At 48.1% G+C, this 17,381-nt stretch overlaps 1 protein-coding gene across 1 annotated transcript in view; it reads right to left on the minus strand.

Annotated features, from left to right (window-relative positions):
• Positions 1-17,381, minus strand: part of ATG7 (autophagy related 7) — a 228,439-nt gene that overhangs the window by 162,017 nt on the left and 49,041 nt on the right. Inside the window, exon 12 of the mRNA XM_075321265.1 lies at positions 7,334-7,492. Within this exon, the coding sequence (XP_075177380.1) occupies positions 7,334-7,492 (159 nt within the window). The remainder of the gene's footprint in view (positions 1-7,333; positions 7,493-17,381) is intronic.

Consider the following 17,381-nt stretch of genomic DNA (forward strand, 5'->3'; position numbering starts at 1 on the left):
TGTTTACAGTGTCGCTCTGGTTGGACTCCAGTGATTTGTGACCTGCCGGCAGTTCCAGTGTGTCATGGAGCCGGAAATCAACACTCACTACAAGTCTATGAGAGCCTCGTTCTGCCCTCTTCCTGAACCTCACCCTGGCCTCGTTCTTGCCCTCAGAGTTCTATTGAGCGCTTGTGGCATAACCTCTGATTTCCAGACAGTCAGGCGTTATGTGCAAAAGATGGCGCCACAGGACAGGAGTGAAATTGGAAAAAAAAAAAAAAGTAAAGAAGCTGGAGGAGAAGTAGAAGACCGAGGGCAGGGAGCTTAGATTTAAAGCTGCACTCCAGGGCTGAAAAAACAGAATAAAAATTGCTGGAGCGGTGCTTTAAAGGACTGTCCCAATAAAACAAGTCATCTACTGGATAGGGGGTAACTTGCTGATCGTGGGGATCCGAGTCCTGGGACCTCCAAGGATCCTGATATTGGGGCTCTGCAACCCTGTCCTGTATGTGTTGGAGACACCCATGCTCGGCCTCTATTCCATTCAATGTCTATAAGACTGATGAACCTAGACGAGCGCTGCACTCAACAGTGCTATAAGCAATGAACGGAAACCGAGCATGTGCACCGCCACTACAGTCAGGATGCAGCTGCAGGGCCCGTTCTCAGGGTTCAGAGCCCCAATCTCTGGCCCAGTGGCCGCACCCCCAGCCATCAACAAGTTATCCCTTATCCTACGGGCTTCACAGATTAACCTCAATCTAACTATGTACATTTCATTAATCACAAGATATACAGTACAGACCAAAAGTTTGGACACACCTTCTCATTCAAAGAGTTTTCTTTATTTTCATCACTCTGAAAATTGTATTTTCACATTGAAGACATCAAAACTATGAATTACCACATGTGGAATGAAATACTTAACAAAAAAGTGAGAAACAACTGAAAATATGTCTTATATTCTAGGTTCTTCAGAGTAGCCACCTTTTGCTTTGATTCCTGCTTTGCACACTCTTGGCATTCTCTTGATGAGCTTCAAGAGGTAGTCACCGGAAATGGTCTTCACTTCACAGGTGCGCCCTGTCAGGTTTAATAAGTGGGATTTCTTGCCTTATAAATGGGGTTGGGACCATCAGTTGTGTTGTGCAGAAGTCTGGTGAATACAGCTGATAGTCCTACTGAATACACTGTTAGAATTTGTATTATGGCAAGAAAAAAGCAGCTAAGTAAAGAAAAACGAGTGGCCATCATTACTCTAAGAAATGAAGGTCAATCAGTCCGAAAATTGGGAAAACTTTGAAAGTGTCCCCAAGTGCATTGGTAAAAACTATCAAACGCTACAAAGAAATGGGCTCACATGAGGACCGCCCCAGGAAAGGAAGACCAAGAGTCACCTCTGCTGCGGAGGATAAGTTTATCCGAGTCACCAGCCTCAGAAATCACAGGCTAACAGCAGCTCAGATTAGAGACCAGGTCAATGCCACACAGAGTTCTAGCAGCAGACACATCTCTAGAACAACTGTTAAGAGGAGACTTTGTGCAGCAGCCTTCATGGTAAAATAGCTGCTAGGAAACCACTGCTAAGGACAGGCAACAAGCAGAAGAGACTTGTTTGGGCTAAAGAACACAAGGAATGGACATTAGACCAGTGGAAATCTGTGCTTTGGTCTGATGAGTCCAAATTTGTGATCTTTGGATCCAACCACCGTGTCTTTGTAGAAAAGGTGAATGGATGGACTCTACATGGCTGGTTCCCACCGTGAAGCATGGAGGAGGAGGTGTGATGGTGGGGGGGCTTTGCTGGTGACATTGTTGGGGATTTATTCAAAATTGAAGGCATACAGAACCAGCATGGCTACCACAGCATCTTGCAGCGGCATGCTATTCCATTCGGTTTGCTTTTAGTTGGACCATCATTTATTTTTCAACAGGACAATGACCCCAAACACACCTCCAGGCTGTGTAAGGGCTATGTGACTAAGAAGGAGAGTGATGGGGTGCTACGCCAGATGACCTGGCCTCCACAGTCACCAGACCTGAACCCAATCGAGATGGTTTGGGGTGAGCTGGACCGCAGAGTGAAGGCAAAAGGGCCAACAAGTGCTAAGCATCTCTGGGAACTCCTTCAAGACGGTTGGAAAACCATTTCCGGTGACTACCTGTTGAAGCTCATCAAGAGAATGCCAAGAGTGTGCAAAGCAGTAATCAAAGCAAAAGGCGGCGACTGTGAAGAACCTAGAATAGAAGACAGATTTTCAGTTGTTTCACACTTTTTTGTTAAGTATTTCATTCCACATGAGTTAATTCATAGTTTTGATGCCTTCAATGTGAATCTACAATTTTCAGAGTCAGCAAAATAAAGAAAACTCTTTGAATGAGATGTGTCCAAACTTTTGGTCTGTACTGTATCTATATATTATATGTTACATACACACATACACTATACAGGTTTGGTATCGCCATAGCCGTCTGGACCTGCAGAATCGCGCTGACAGTTCTTTATGACGCACTGAACATTCATAAAAAGAATGAGAACAATGGGGCCGGGTGTTTTTCTTTTCCTATTGTTTTGCGCTGGGATGTTTTTTCCTGTTAGATTATTATATGGTAAAGGAAGATGAAGCAATTGTGATTTCTGGAGGAGGGGTAGTAGCAGCCGTCTGTGTTGGGGAGACGTCTCGTCACCGCACACTTCACCCTCATTATTCCACATTTCTTACTTTAATTAGAAATTGGTTACACTGCAGAACGTTACCGCCGAAACCAAAAATGATTCTGTGATTTAAAGCCGCGTTACATTAATTTCACTCGTATCATTCCGGAAAAATATTGTAATTTTTATATATATTAAGGACAAGGTGTGCATGAGAGATAGGTGTAGCTCCGGAGGACGGGCGCCGAGAGGATGGGGCGGAATAGTAATAGCAGGACATTGCTCAGCTCCGTATGGCGGAGGTAACGTATGTGGTGCAGAAGTAATCACAAAGGCAGATTTACACCGCTCATAGAGGACACTCTCCCCGCTCTATGGGACAGTGAGCGGCTACTGGGGTGATAACTGCAGGTGTAACTCTGGGGAGCACAGAAGAGCAAGAAGAAGAACGAGAAGAAGAAGAAGAACGAGAAGAAGAACGAGAAGAACGAGAAGAAGAACGAGAAGAACGAAAAGAAGAACGAGAAGAACGAGAAGAAGAACAAGAACGAGAAGAACGAGAAGAACGAGAAGAACGAGAAGAAGAACGAGAAGAAGAACAAGAAGAAGAACAAGAAGAAGAACAAGAAGAAGAACAAGAAGAAGAACAAGAAGAAGAACAAGAAGAAGAACAAGAAGAAGAACAAGAAGAAGAACAAGAAGAAGAACAAGAAGAAGAACAAGAAGAAGAACAAGAAGAAGAACAAGAAGAAGAACAAGAAGAAGAACAAGAAGAAGAACAAGAAGAAGAACAAGAAGAAGAACAAGAAGAAGAACAAGAAGAAGAACAAGAAGAAGAACAAGAAGAAGAACAAGAAGAAGAACAAGAAGAACAAGAAGAACAAGAAGAACAAGAAGAACAAGAAGAACAAGAAGAAGAAGAACAAGAAGAAGAAGAACAAGAAGAAGAAGAACAAGAAGAAGAAGAAGAAGAAGAAGAAGAACAAGAACAAGAAGAACAAGAAGAAGAAGAACAAGAACAAGAAGAACAAGAAGAACAAGAACAAGAAGAACAAGAACAAGAAGAAGAAGAACAAGAAGAACAAGAACAAGAAGAACAAGAACAAGAAGAACAAGAACAAGAAGAACAAGAACAAGAACAAGAACAAGAAGAACAAGAACAAGAACAAGAACAAGAACAAGAAGAACAAGAAGAACAAGAACAAGAACAAGAACAAGAACAAGAAGAAGAACAAGAAGAACAAGAAGAAGAACAAGAAGAACAAGAAGAACAAGAAGAAGAACAAGAAGAAGAACAAGAAGAAGAACAAGAAGAAGAACAAGAAGAAGAACAAGAAGAAGAACAAGAAGAAGAACAAGAAGAAGAACAAGAAGAAGAACAAGAAGAAGAACAAGAAGAAGAACAAGAAGAAGAACAAGAAGAAGAACAAGAAGAAGAACAAGAAGAAGAACAAGAAGAAGAACAAGAAGAAGAACAAGAAGAAGAACAAGAAGAAGAACAAGAAGAAGAACAAGAAGAAGAACAAGAAGAAGAACAAGAAGAAGAACAAGAAGAAGAACAAGAAGAAGAACAAGAAGAAGAACAAGAAGAAGAACAAGAAGAACAAGAAGAAGAACAAGAAGAAGAACAAGAAGAAGAACAAGAAGAAGAACAAGAAGAAGAACAAGAAGAAGAACAAGAAGAAGAACAAGAAGAAGAACAAGAAGAAGAACAAGAAGAAGAACAAGAAGAACAAGAAGAACAAGAAGAACAAGAAGAACAAGAAGAACAAGAAGAAGAAGAACAAGAAGAAGAAGAACAAGAAGAAGAAGAACAAGAAGAAGAAGAACAAGAAGAACAAGAAGAAGAAGAACAAGAACAAGAAGAACAAGAACAAGAAGAACAAGAACAAGAAGAACAAGAACAAGAAGAACAAGAACAAGAAGAACAAGAACAAGAACAAGAAGAAGAACAAGAAGAAGAACAAGAAGAAGAACAAGAAGAAGAACAAGAAGAAGAACAAGAAGAAGAACAAGAAGAAGAACAAGAAGAAGAACAAGAAGAAGAACAAGAAGAAGAACAAGAAGAAGAACAAGAAGAAGAACAAGAAGAAGAACAAGAAGAAGAACAAGAAGAACAAGAACAAGAAGAACAAGAACAAGAACAAGAAGAAGAACAAGAAGAAGAACAAGAAGAAGAACAAGAAGAAGAACAAGAAGAAGAACAAGAAGAAGAACAAGAAGAAGAACAAGAAGAAGAACAAGAAGAAGAACAAGAAGAAGAACAAGAAGAACAAGAACAAGAAGAACAAGAACAAGAACAAGAAGAAGAACAAGAAGAAGAACAAGAAGAAGAACAAGAAGAAGAACAAGAAGAAGAACAAGAAGAAGAACAAGAAGAAGAACAAGAAGAAGAACAAGAAGAAGAACAAGAAGAAGAACAAGAAGAAGAACAAGAAGAAGAACAAGAAGAACAAGAAGAAGAACAAGAAGAAGAACAAGAAGAAGAACAAGAAGAAGAACAAGAAGAAGAACAAGAAGAAGAACAAGAAGAAGAACAAGAAGAACAAGAAGAACAAGAAGAACAAGAAGAACAAGAAGAAGAACAAGAAGAAGAAGAACAAGAAGAAGAAGAACAAGAAGAAGAAGAACAAGAAGAAGAAGAACAAGAAGAAGAAGAAGAAGAAGAAGAAGAAGAACAAGAACAAGAAGAACAAGAAGAAGAACAAGAAGAAGAACAAGAAGAAGAACAAGAAGAAGAACAAGAAGAAGAACAAGAAGAAGAACAAGAAGAAGAACAAGAAGAAGAACAAGAAGAAGAACAAGAAGAAGAACAAGAAGAAGAACAAGAAGAAGAACAAGAAGAAGAACAAGAAGAAGAACAAGAAGAAGAACAAGAAGAAGAACAAGAAGAACAAGAAGAAGAACAAGAAGAAGAACAAGAAGAAGAACAAGAAGAAGAACAAGAAGAAGAACAAGAAGAAGAACAAGAAGAAGAACAAGAAGAAGAACAAGAAGAACAAGAAGAACAAGAAGAACAAGAAGAACAAGAAGAAGAAGAAGAACAAGAAGAAGAAGAACAAGAAGAAGAAGAACAAGAAGAAGAAGAACAAGAAGAAGAAGAAGAAGAAGAAGAAGAAGAACAAGAACAAGAAGAACAAGAACAAGAAGAACAAGAACAAGAACAAGAAGAAGAACAAGAAGAACAAGAAGAAGAACAAGAAGAAGAACAAGAAGAAGAACAAGAAGAAGAACAAGAAGAAGAACAAGAAGAAGAACAAGAAGAAGAACAAGAAGAAGAACAAGAAGAAGAACAAGAAGAAGAACAAGAAGAACAAGAAGAACAAGAACAAGAAGAACAAGAACAAGAAGAACAAGAAGAACAAGAACAAGAAGAACAAGAACAAGAACAAGAACAAGAACAAGAACAAGAAGAACAAGAAGAAGAAGAAGAACAAGAACAAGAAGAACAAGAAGAAGAACAAGAAGAAGAACAAGAAGAAGAACAAGAAGAAGAACAAGAAGAAGAACAAGAAGAAGAACAAGAAGAACAAGAAGAACAAGAAGAACAAGAAGAACAAGAAGAACAAGAAGAACAAGAAGAACAAGAAGAACAAGAAGAAGAACAAGAAGAAGAACAAGAAGAAGAAGAAGAAGAAGAACAAGAAGAAGAAGAAGAAGAAGAAGAAGAAGAAGAAGAAGAAGAAGAAGAAGAAGAAGAAGAAGAAGAAGAACAAGAAGAAGAAGAAGAAGAAGAAGAAGAACAAGAAGAAGAACAAGAAGAAGAACAAGAAGAAGAACAAGAAGAAGAACAAGAAGAAGAACAAGAAGAACAAGAACAAGAAGAACAAGAACAAGAAGAACAAGAAGAACAAGAACAAGAACAAGAACAAGAACAAGAACAAGAAGAACAAGAAGAACAAGAAGAAGAAGAAGAAGAACAAGAAGAAGAAGAAGAAGAAGAAGAAGAACAAGAAGAAGAACAAGAAGAACAAGAAGAACAAGAACAAGAAGAACAAGAACAAGAAGAACAAGAAGAACAAGAAGAAGAAGAAGAAGAAGAAGAAGAAGAAGAACAAGAAGAAGAAGAAGAAGAACAAGAAGAACAAGAACAAGAAGAACAAGAACAAGAAGAACAAGAAGAACAAGAAGAACAAGAAGAACAAGAAGAAGAAGAAGAAGAACAAGAAGAAGAAGAAGAAGAACAAGAAGAAGAAGAAGAAGAACAAGAAGAAGAACAAGAAGAACAAGAAGAAGAAGAAGAAGAAGAAGAAGAACAAGAAGAAGAAGAACAACAAGAAGAAGAACAAGAAGAAGAACAACAAGAAGAAGAACAACAAGAAGAAGAACAAGAAGAAGAAGAACAAGAAGAAGAAGAACAAGAAGAAGAAGAACAAGAAGAAGAAGAACAAGAAGAAGAAGGTAATTTTCTTATGATCCCTTCCTTTGGGGGGGTGTGGGGGGTGAGTGCAGCTAGGCCGGGCTTTTTTTACAGGTTTTCTATGAAAGGACAGGAGTGTTTTTTAATTCTACACATACACCTGAGTGAGTCCAGCTGTGGTGCCTGCAGAGTCTGACTTTTGGGTGAGGAGCTTACAGACCGGTACTGACTGCTAATTCCTCTGTGATACAGATCGGCAGTCAGTGACCACGGATTCTGGCCATACGTGGCACTTATAAGCCCTGACTTTGGCCACTGATGCAGCGTCTTCTTACCACGCCAGGGAAGATCCTCTGAAGCTTCTCTGCCGCTGCCAAGGCCTTCGATTTTCCACCTCCGAGACAATCTTCAAACTCGTAGAGCGGCTGCCGCACGGGGTTCGAGTAGGAGATCTTTGCATTGTCCACGAATGTTATATTTCTTACTCCCCAGCCCTAATGGAAAAGAAGGGAATTTTGTTTACTTACCGTAAATTCCTTTTCTTCTAGCTCTAATTGGGAGACCCAGACAATTGGGTGTATAGCTACTGCCTCCGGAGGCCACACAAAGTATTACACTTAAAAGTGTAAGGCCCCTCCCCTTCTGCCTATACACCCCCCGTGGGATCACGGGCTCCTCAGTTTTAGTGCAAAAGCAAGAAGGAGGAAAGCCAATAAACTGGTTTAAGCAAATTCAATCCGAAGGAATATCGGAGAACTGAAACCATTCAACATGAACAACATGTGTATACAAAAAAACAGGGGCGGGTGCTGGGTCTCCCAATTAGAGCTAGAAGAAAAGGAATTTACGGTAAGTAAACAAAATTCCCTTCTTCTTTGTCGCTCTATTGGGAGACCCAGACAATTGGGATGTCCAAAAGCAATCCCTGGGTGGGTAAAATAATACCTCGTAATAGAGCCGTAAAACGGCCCCTTTCTACAGGTGGGCAACCGCCGCCTGAAGGACTCGTCTGCTTATGCTGGCATCCGCCGAAGCATAGGTATGCACCTGACAGTGTTTCGTGAAAGTGTGGAGGCTGGACCAGGTAGCCGCCTGACACACAAGCTGAGCCGTAGCCTGGTGCCTCAAGCCCAGGACGCATCCACCGCTCTGGTAGAATGGACCTTCAGCCCTGAGGGAACCGTAAGCCCAGCAGAACGATAAGCTAGAGAATTGGTTCCTTGAACCACCGAGCCAGTCTTGATTTGGAAGCCTGTAACCCTTTACGCTGGCTAGCGACAAGGACAAGAGTGCTTCCGAGCGGCGCAGGGACGCCATACGATCGATGAAGAGTCTGAGTGCTCTCACCAGATCTAATCAAGTGCAAATCCTTTTCACATTGGTGAACTGGATGAAGACAAACAGAGGGTACGGATACCCTGATTGAGATGAAAGGGGGGATTCCACCTTAGGGAGAAATTCCGGAACCGGACGCAGAACCCCTTGACCTGGTGAGACACCGGGAAGGGGACTTTGCACGACAATGCTGCCCCGACAGACACTCTCCGAAGTGAAGTGACTGCCCCTAGGAAAACCACTTTCTGCGAAAGGCGTGAGAGAGAAAAATCCCTCATAGGCTCGAATGGTGGTTTCTGGAGAACCATCAGCACCCTGTTCAAATCACAGGGTTCTAACAGTCGTTTGTAAGGAAGGACTAAGCGGCAAACCCCCTGCAGGAACGTGCGTACCTGAGGTAGTCTTGCTAGGCGCTTCTGAAAAACATACAGAGAGCGCTGAGATTTGTCCGTTAAGGGAACCGAGCGACAAACCTTTTTCCAACCGAATTGCAGGAAGGAAAGAAAGTAGGCAAGGCAATTGGCCAGGGAGAAACTCCCTGAGCAGAGGACCAAGATAAGAATATCTTCCACGTTCTGTGGTAGATCTTGGCAGATGTGTGTTTTCTGGCCTGTCTCATAGTGGTAATGACCCCTTGAGATAACCCTGCAGATGCTAGGATCCAGGACTCAATGGCCACTCCATCAGGTTGAGGGTCGCAGAATTCAGAAGGAAAAAACGACCCTTGAGACAACAAGTCTGGTCGGTCTGATAGTTCCCCCGGTTGGCCTACCGTGAGATGCCACAGATCCGGGTACCACGACCTCGTTGGCCATTTTGGAGCGACGAGGATGGCGCGGCGGCAGTCGGACCCGATCTTGCGTAACACTCTGGGCAACAGTGCCAGAGGTGGGAACGCATAAGGGAGTTGAAACTGCGACCAATCCTGAACGAAGGCGTCTGCCGCCAGAGCTCTGTGATCGTGAGACCGCGCCATGAATGCCGGGACCTTGTTGTTGTGCTGAGACGCCATTAGGTCGACGTCCGGCATCCCCCAGCGGCAACAGATCTCCTGAAACACGTCCGGGTGAAGGGACCATTCCCCTGCATCCATGCCCTGGCGACTGAGAAAGTCTGCTTCCCAGTTTTCTACGCTCGGGATGTGAACTGCGGATATGGTGGGTGCTGTGGCTTCCACCCACAGCAGAATCCGCCGGACTTCCTGGAAGGCTTGCAGACTGCGTGTCCCACCTTGGTGGTTGATGCAAGCCACCGCTGTGGAGTTGTCCGACTGAATTCGGATCTGCCTGCCTTCCAGCCACTGTTGGAACGCTTTTAGGGCAAGATACACTGCCCTGATCTCCAGAACATTGATCTGAAGTGAGGACTCTTGCTGAGTCCACGTACCCTGAGCCCTGTGGTGGAGAAAGATCGCTCCCCACCCTGACAGACTCGCGTCCGTCGTGACCACCGCCCAGGATGGGGTTAGGCAAGATTTCCCTTTCGATAATGAGGTGGGAAGAAGCCACCACCGAAGGGAAGCTTTGGTTGCTTGAGAGAGGGAGACGTTCCTGTCTATGGACGTCGGCATCCTGTCCCACTTGCGTAGGATGTCCCATTGAAGAGGACGCAGGTGTAACTGCGCGAAAGGGACTGCTTCCATTGCTGCCACCATCTTCCCCAGGAAGTGCATGAGGCGCCTCAAGGGGTGTGACCGACCTTGAAGGAGTGATTGTACCCCTGTCTGTAGTGACCGCTGTTTGTCCAGCGGAACCTTCACTATCGCTGGAAGAGTAAGAAACTCCATGCCAAGATATGTCAGCGATTGGACTGGTGTCAGATTTGACTTTGGAAAATTGATGATCCACCCGAAACTCTGGAGAATCTCCAGAGTAACGTTGAGGCTGTGTTGGCATGCCTCTTGAGAGGGTGCCTTGACCAGCAGATCGTCTAAGTAGGGTATCACTGAGTGACCCTGAGAGTGGAGGACCGCAACTACTGTAGCCATGACCTTGGTGAAAACCCTTGGGGCTATCGCCAGGCCGAACGGCAGTGCCGCGAACTGAAGGTGTTCGTCTCCTATGGCGAAGCGCAAGAAGCGCTGATGCTCTGGAGCAATTGGTACGTGGAGATAAGCATCCTGATATCGATCGATGCTAGGAAATCTCCTTGGGACATTGAGGCGATGACGGAGCGGAGGGATTCCATCCGGAACCGCCTGGTCCTTACGTGTTTGTTGAACAGTTTTAGGTCCAAAACAGGACAGAAGGACCCGTCCTTCTTTGGAACCACAAACAGGTTGGAGTAGAAACCGTGACCCTGTTGCTGAAGAGGAACCGGGACCACCACTCCTTCTGCCTTCAGAGTGCCCACCGCCTGCAGCAGAGCCTTGGCTCGCTCGGGATGCGGAGATGTTCTGAAGAATCGAGTCGGAGGACGAGAGCTGAACTCTATCCTGTAACCGTGAGACAAAATGTCTCTCACCCAACGGTCTTTTACTTGTGGCAGCCAGGTGTCGCAAAAGCGGGAGAGCCTGCCACCGACCGAGGATGCGGTGTGAGGAGGCCGTAAGTCATGAGGAAGCCGCCTTGGTAGCGGCGCCTCCGGCGGTCTTTTTAGGGCGTGATTTAGACCGCCACGCGTCGGAGTTCCTCTGATCCTTCTGAGGCCTTTTGGACGAGGAGAATTGGACCTGCCTGCGCCCCGCAAGAACCGAAACCTCGACTGTCCCCTCCTCTGTTGGGGTATGATCGGTTTAGCCTGAGGAAAGGATGTATCCTTTCCCTTGGATTGTTTGATGATTTCATCCAGTCGCTCACCAAACAAGCGGTCGCCAGAGAATGGCAAACTGGTTAGGCACTTTTTTGGAAGCAGAATCTGCCTTCCATTCCCGCAACCACAAGGCTCTGCGTATTACCACTGAATTGTCGGACGCAACCGCCTTCCGGCTCGCCGAGTCCAGGACAGCATTAATGGCGTATGACGCAAACGCTGACGTTTGAGATGTTAAAGACGCAGCCTGCGACGCAGACATACGTGTGACTGCCTCAATTTGCGCTTGAGCCGCCGAGACCGCTTGGAGCGCCCAGACGGCTGCGAAAGCTGAAGCAAAGACACGGCAATAGCTTCATAGATGGATTTCAACCCGAGCTCCATCTGTCTGTCAGTGGCATCTTTGAGTGAAGCCATATCTTCCACTGCAACTAAGGATTTAACCGCTGGAGATAGGAGGTCCACATTGGAACACTGAACCCAGCCCTTGACAACGTCAAAAGGGAAGAGATAACGTGTATCCTTAAGGCGTTTGGAAAAAACGATATCTGGACAAGCCTGGTGGTTCTGGACTGCCTCCCTGAAGTCAGAGTGATCCAGAAAGCGTACTCAATGTACGCTTGGGGAACCTGAAACGGAACTTCTCCTGCTGAGAAGCTGACTCCTCAGGCGTAGGAGCTGAGGGAGAAATAACCAACATATGATTGATGGACGCCGTAAGATCGTTCACTACGGTGTCACAATCAGGTGTATCCAGGTAGAGAACGTTCTCAGGATCAGAATCCTGATCAGATACCTCCGCCTTATCATAGAGAGAGTCCCCATGCTGAGACCCTGAATGATGCGGTGACGTCGAGGGATGCTCCCAGCGAGGTCGCTTAGGGGGTCTGGGACTGCGGTCCGAGTCAGACCCCTCACCCTGGGATCCCTGAGACACTCCAGGAGCACCTTGTTGTACCAACTGGGGGGGGGGGGGACCAGGGGCAATGAATCAACAGAGCCCATGGTCTGAGGGACCGGTCTGAACTGCAAGGCTTCTAGTATGTTAGCCATAGTCTCAGAAAGTCTGAAGTAAATACTGCAAACTCCGTCCCCATCACCTGGACCATTAGCAGAGACTCCGGCTGAGTAAGTTCCACAAGGGCCGTGCATTGCATACAATTGGGGTCCGTGGAACCTGCCGGCAGTATAGCCGTACATGCTGTACAGGCTGCATAGAAAACCTGTGCTTCTGCACCCTTGTTTTTCACAGACGATATGCTGTTATCTCCCCCGAACAATCAAGGAGGGTATATAGCCAAAATACAAAAGTGCGACCGAACAGTGCAATGTATAGCGTACAAGCATATATCTATATGTGCATTTCGGCACTAGTGGGGTCAGCACCACAGGTGCTGCTTACCGCCCGCTCACAGCGGTTGTGTGACCACCAGAATCCCTGCCAGGGTCTTCCCAAACTTGTCTCTTTTCTCAGTCACAGAAAAAACTGACATGAATGGCTGCCGGCGTCCTGTGTAGAGGAGGAGGCCGTGGGCGTGCCCCAGAAAGTGCGGGAATCCGGTTTCACACTGTGTACAGTGAGAGGGGTGGAGTATGCAAAGCATGCTCCATCTCTCAGCGCTGCCGTGCTGTGCAGCGTCACGCCCTTACCCTGACTGGCAGGCCAGTGGGCGGTAACGAAGTGAGAGTAGGCCGCAAAAGCCGGGGACTAGAGTGATAAGCGCGGCCCGGCATATAAGCCCTGGTCGGCGCGGAAGTCCCCGGCGCACCACAAGTCCCAGCCGCGCCTGAGATAAAAATGGCAGCGGCGGTTAGCGCGGCAGTCCCCCAATACTCTAACACACCCAGCACGCTGTAGTGTGCGATGGCACCAGTGCTGGCAGCGCCGCCATCCCTGGCGCACTAACACACCCAGCAGTGCTGCCGTGTGTCTGTGCGCGGTCCCCTTTATGGGGACACAGAGTACCTCAACGTAGCAGGGCCATGTCCCTGAGGATACTCAGCTCCATGTCCAGCAGATTCCCAGGGGCTGTGGATGGAGCACGGCCTCAGTGCCTGGAGACCGATAAGATCCCACTTCACCCAGAGCCCTAAGGGGATGGGGAAGGAAAGCAGCATGTGGGCTCCAGCCTCCGTACCCGCAATGGGTACCTCAACCTTAACAAACACCGCCGACAAAAGTGGGGTGAGAAGGGAGCATGCTGGGGGCCCTGTTATGGGCCCTCTTTTCTTCCATCCGACATAGTCAGCAGCTGCTGCTGACTAAACAGTGGAGCTATGCGTGGATGTCTGACCTCCTTCGCACAAAGCATGAAAACTGAGGAGCCCGTGATCCCACGGGGGGTGTATAGGCAGAAGGGGAGGGGCCTTACACTTTTAAGTGTAATACTTTGTGTGGCCTCCGGAGGCAGTAGCTATACACCCAATTGTCTGGGTCTCCCAATAGAGCGACAAAGAAAAAACAAGTCACATAAATAAAAAACAAACCATTAAATATCCAAAACTGTAAGGGGCAGCTAACAGGTTCCCTATAAAGATTATTATAGGAGGGAGCAGAGGTATGGCACAGATGGTGCTGTGCGGCACTGGGTCACCCACCTGCTGGTCTCTGCAGCGATGGTTGGTGCATGATGCTGCCCTTTAAGACTATTATACAGTGCCTACAAGTAGTATTCAACCCCCTGCAGATTTATAACATACAGTGGCTACAAGTAGTATTCAACCCCCTGCAGATTTATAAACACATACAGTGCCTACAAGTAGTATTCAACCCCCTGCAGATTTAGCAGGTTTGATAAGATGCAAATAAGTTAGAGCCTGCAAACTTCAAACAAGAGCAGGATTTATTAACAGATGCATAAATCTTACAAACCAACAAGTTATGTTGCTCAGTTAAATTTTAATAAATTTTCAACATAAAAGTGTGGGTCAATTATTATTCAACCCCTAGGTTTAATATTTTGTGGAATAACCCTTGTTTGCAATTACAGCTAATAATCGTCTTTTATAAGACCTGATCAGGCCGGCACAGGTCTCTGGAGTTATCTTGGCCCACTCCTCCATGCAGATCTTCTCCAAGTTATCTAGGTTCTTTGGGTGTCTCATGTGGACTTTAATCTTGAGCTCCTTCCACAAGTTTTCAATTGGGTTAAGGTCAGGAGACTGACTAGGCCACTGCAACACCTTGATTTTTTTCCCTCTTGAACCAGGCCTTGGTTTTCTTGGCTGTGTGCTTTGGGTCGTTCTCTTGTTGGAAGATGAAATGACGACCCATCTTAAGATCCTTGATGGAGGAGCGGAGGTTCTTGGCCAAAATCTCCAGGTAGGCCGTGCTAGCCATCTTCCCATGGATGCGGACCAGATGGCCAGGCCCCTTGGCTGAGAAACAGCCCCACAGCATGATCCTGCCACCACCATGCTTGACTGTAGGGATGGTATTCTTGGGGTCGTATGCAGTGCCATCCAGTCTCCAAACGTCACGTGTGTGGTTGGCACCAAAGATCTCGATCTTGGTCTCATCAGACCAGAGAGCCTTGAACCAGTCTTCTCATGATCACTTGGAGGACTCTGAGACAAACTGTAGACGAGCCTTGACATGATGCTTTGAAAGTAAAAAAGGTACCTTACAGGCTCATCTGGAACGGAGACCATTGCGGTGGAGTACGTTACTTATGGTATTGACTGAAACCAATGTCCTCACTGCCATTAGATCTTCCCGGAGCTCCTTCCTTGTTGTCCTTGGGTTAGCCTTGACTCTTCGGACAAGCCTGGCCTCGGCACGGGTGGAAACTTTCAAAGGCTGTCCAGGCCGTGGAAGGCTAACAGTAGTTCCATAAGCCTTCCACTTCCGGATGATGCTCCCAACAGTGGAGACAGGTAGGGCCAACTCCTTGGAAAGGGTTTTGTACCCCTTGCCAGCCTTGTGACCCTCCACGATCTTGTCTCTGATGGCCTTGGAATGCTCCTTTGTCTTTCCCATGTTGACCAAGTATGAGTGCTGTTCACAAGTTTGGGGAGGGTCTTAATTAGTCAGAAAAGGCTGGAAAAAGAGATAATTAATCCAAACATGTGAAGCTCATTGTTCTTTGTGCCTGAAATACTTCTTAATACTTTAGGGGAACCAAACAGAATTCTTGTGGTTTGAGGGGTTGAATAATAAATGACCCTCTGAATAAACTTTTCACAATTTAAAAATAAAAAAAAAAAAAAAAAAACAACATTCTTTATTGCTGCATTTCACACTTCCAGGCTGATCTACAGTCCAAATGTCACAATGCCAAGTTACTTCCGAATGTGTAAACCTGCTAAATCTGCAGGGGGTTGAATACTACTTGTAGGCACTGTAAGTTAGTGACCCCTGGGAGGGTCACCGTGCTGTAACGCAGCGTCACATGATCAGAATTACACATTTTTGCGGCACTGAGCCCCGGATGACTTCTGGTGCACCGCTGTATGCGGTATTTTACCGCCGTGTCGCAGAGTTATCAAATACGGTATGGAAACCGGAATTAGAAATAATTGCATCCACAAGCGCTGCCCATCCATGAAGACGGGAAGAAGCAGGTCATAACAGATGTTCTGTGCAAAATAGAAGTGACAGCGGCGACAGAAGAATCAGAAAACGAAAAAAACAGCAAAAAAAAAAAACCTAAATACAAAAAGTGACCGCACATTAATAAAAAAAACACAAGTATAGAGTTTAGCGGCACAGCAGACACCGCAGCACGAACAGGCGGGTTTGGTGATTGTGTTCTCTGGTTGGTCTTCAGTTTCTTACTAAGGAGGGCACACACTGGAAGGGGCACACTGGGAGGGGCACACTGGGGGGGGGGAAAGAGCACACGGGGGGGTGGGGGAGCACACGGGGGGGTGGGGGAGCACACGGGGGGGGTGGGGGAGCACACGGGGGGGGTGGGGGAGCACACGGGGGGGGTGGGGGAGCACACGGGGGGGGTGGGGGAGCACACGGGGGGGTGGGGGAGCACACGGGGGGGTGGGGGAGCACACGGGGGGGTGGGGGAGCACACGGGGGGGTGGGGGAGCACACGGGGGGGTGGGGGAGCACACGGGGGGTGGGGGAGCACACGGGGGGGGGGGGGGGGAAGAGCACACGGGGGGGGGGGGAAGCACACTGGGGAGGGGGGGAGGGAAGCACACTGGGGGGGGGGAGAGCACACTGGGGAGGGGGGGGAAAGCACACTGGGGAGGGGGGGGGGAAGCACACTGGGGAGGGGGGGGAAAGCACACTGGGGAGGGGGGGGGAAGAGCACACGGGGGGGAGAGCACACTGGAGGAGGGGGGGGGGAAGAGCACACGGGGGGGGAGAGCACACGGGGGGGGGGGGGGGAAGAGCACACGGGGGGGGGGGGAAGCACACTGGGGAGGGGGGGAGGGAAGCACACTGGGGGGGGGGGAGAGCACACTGGGGAGGGGGGGGAAAGCACACTGGGGAGGGGGGGGGGGGGGGAAGCACACTGGGGAGGGGGGGGAAAGCACACTGGGGAGGGGGGGGGAAGAGCACACGGGGGGGAGAGCACACTGGAGGAGGGGGGGGGGGGGGAAGAGCACACTGGGGGGGGGGGGGAAGAGCACACTGGAGGAGGGGGGGGGGGGGGAAGAGCACACTGGAGGAGGGGGGGGGGAAGAGCACACTGGAGGGGGGGGGGGGAAGAGCACACTGGAGGGGGGGGGGGGGAAGAGCACACTGGAGGGGGGGGGGGGAAGAGCACACTGGAGGGGGGGGGGAAGAGCACACTGGAGGGGGGGGGGGTGAAGAGCACACTGGAGGGGGGGGGGGGGAAGAGCACACTGGAGGGGGGGGGGGGGGGGAAGAGCACACTGGAGGGGGGGGGGGGGGGAAGAGCACACTGGAGGGGGGGGGGGGGGAAGAGCACACTGGAGGGGGGGGGGGGGAAGAGCACACGGGGGGGGGAAGCACACTGGGGAGGGGGGGAGGGAAGCACACTGGGGGGGGGGGAGAGCACACTGGGGAGGGGGGGGGGAAGCACACTGGGGAGGGGGGGGGAAAGCACACTGGAGGAGGGGGGGGGAAGAGCACACTGGAGGGGGGGGGGGGGGAAGAGCACACTGGAGGGGGGGGGGGGGAAGAGCACACTGGAGGGGGGGGGGGGGGGAAGAGCACACTGGAGGGGGGGGGGGGGGGAAGAGCACACGGGGGGGGGAAGCACACTGGGGAGGGGGGGAGGGAAGCACACTGGGGGGGGGAGAGCACACTGGGGAGGGGGGGGGAAAGCACACTGGGGAGGGGGGGGGAAAGCACACTGGGGAGGGGGGGGA

The sequence above is a fragment of the Anomaloglossus baeobatrachus genome, chromosome 8 (genome assembly GCF_048569485.1).
Source record: "Anomaloglossus baeobatrachus isolate aAnoBae1 chromosome 8, aAnoBae1.hap1, whole genome shotgun sequence".
Classification (NCBI taxonomy): Eukaryota; Metazoa; Chordata; class Amphibia; order Anura; family Aromobatidae; genus Anomaloglossus; species Anomaloglossus baeobatrachus.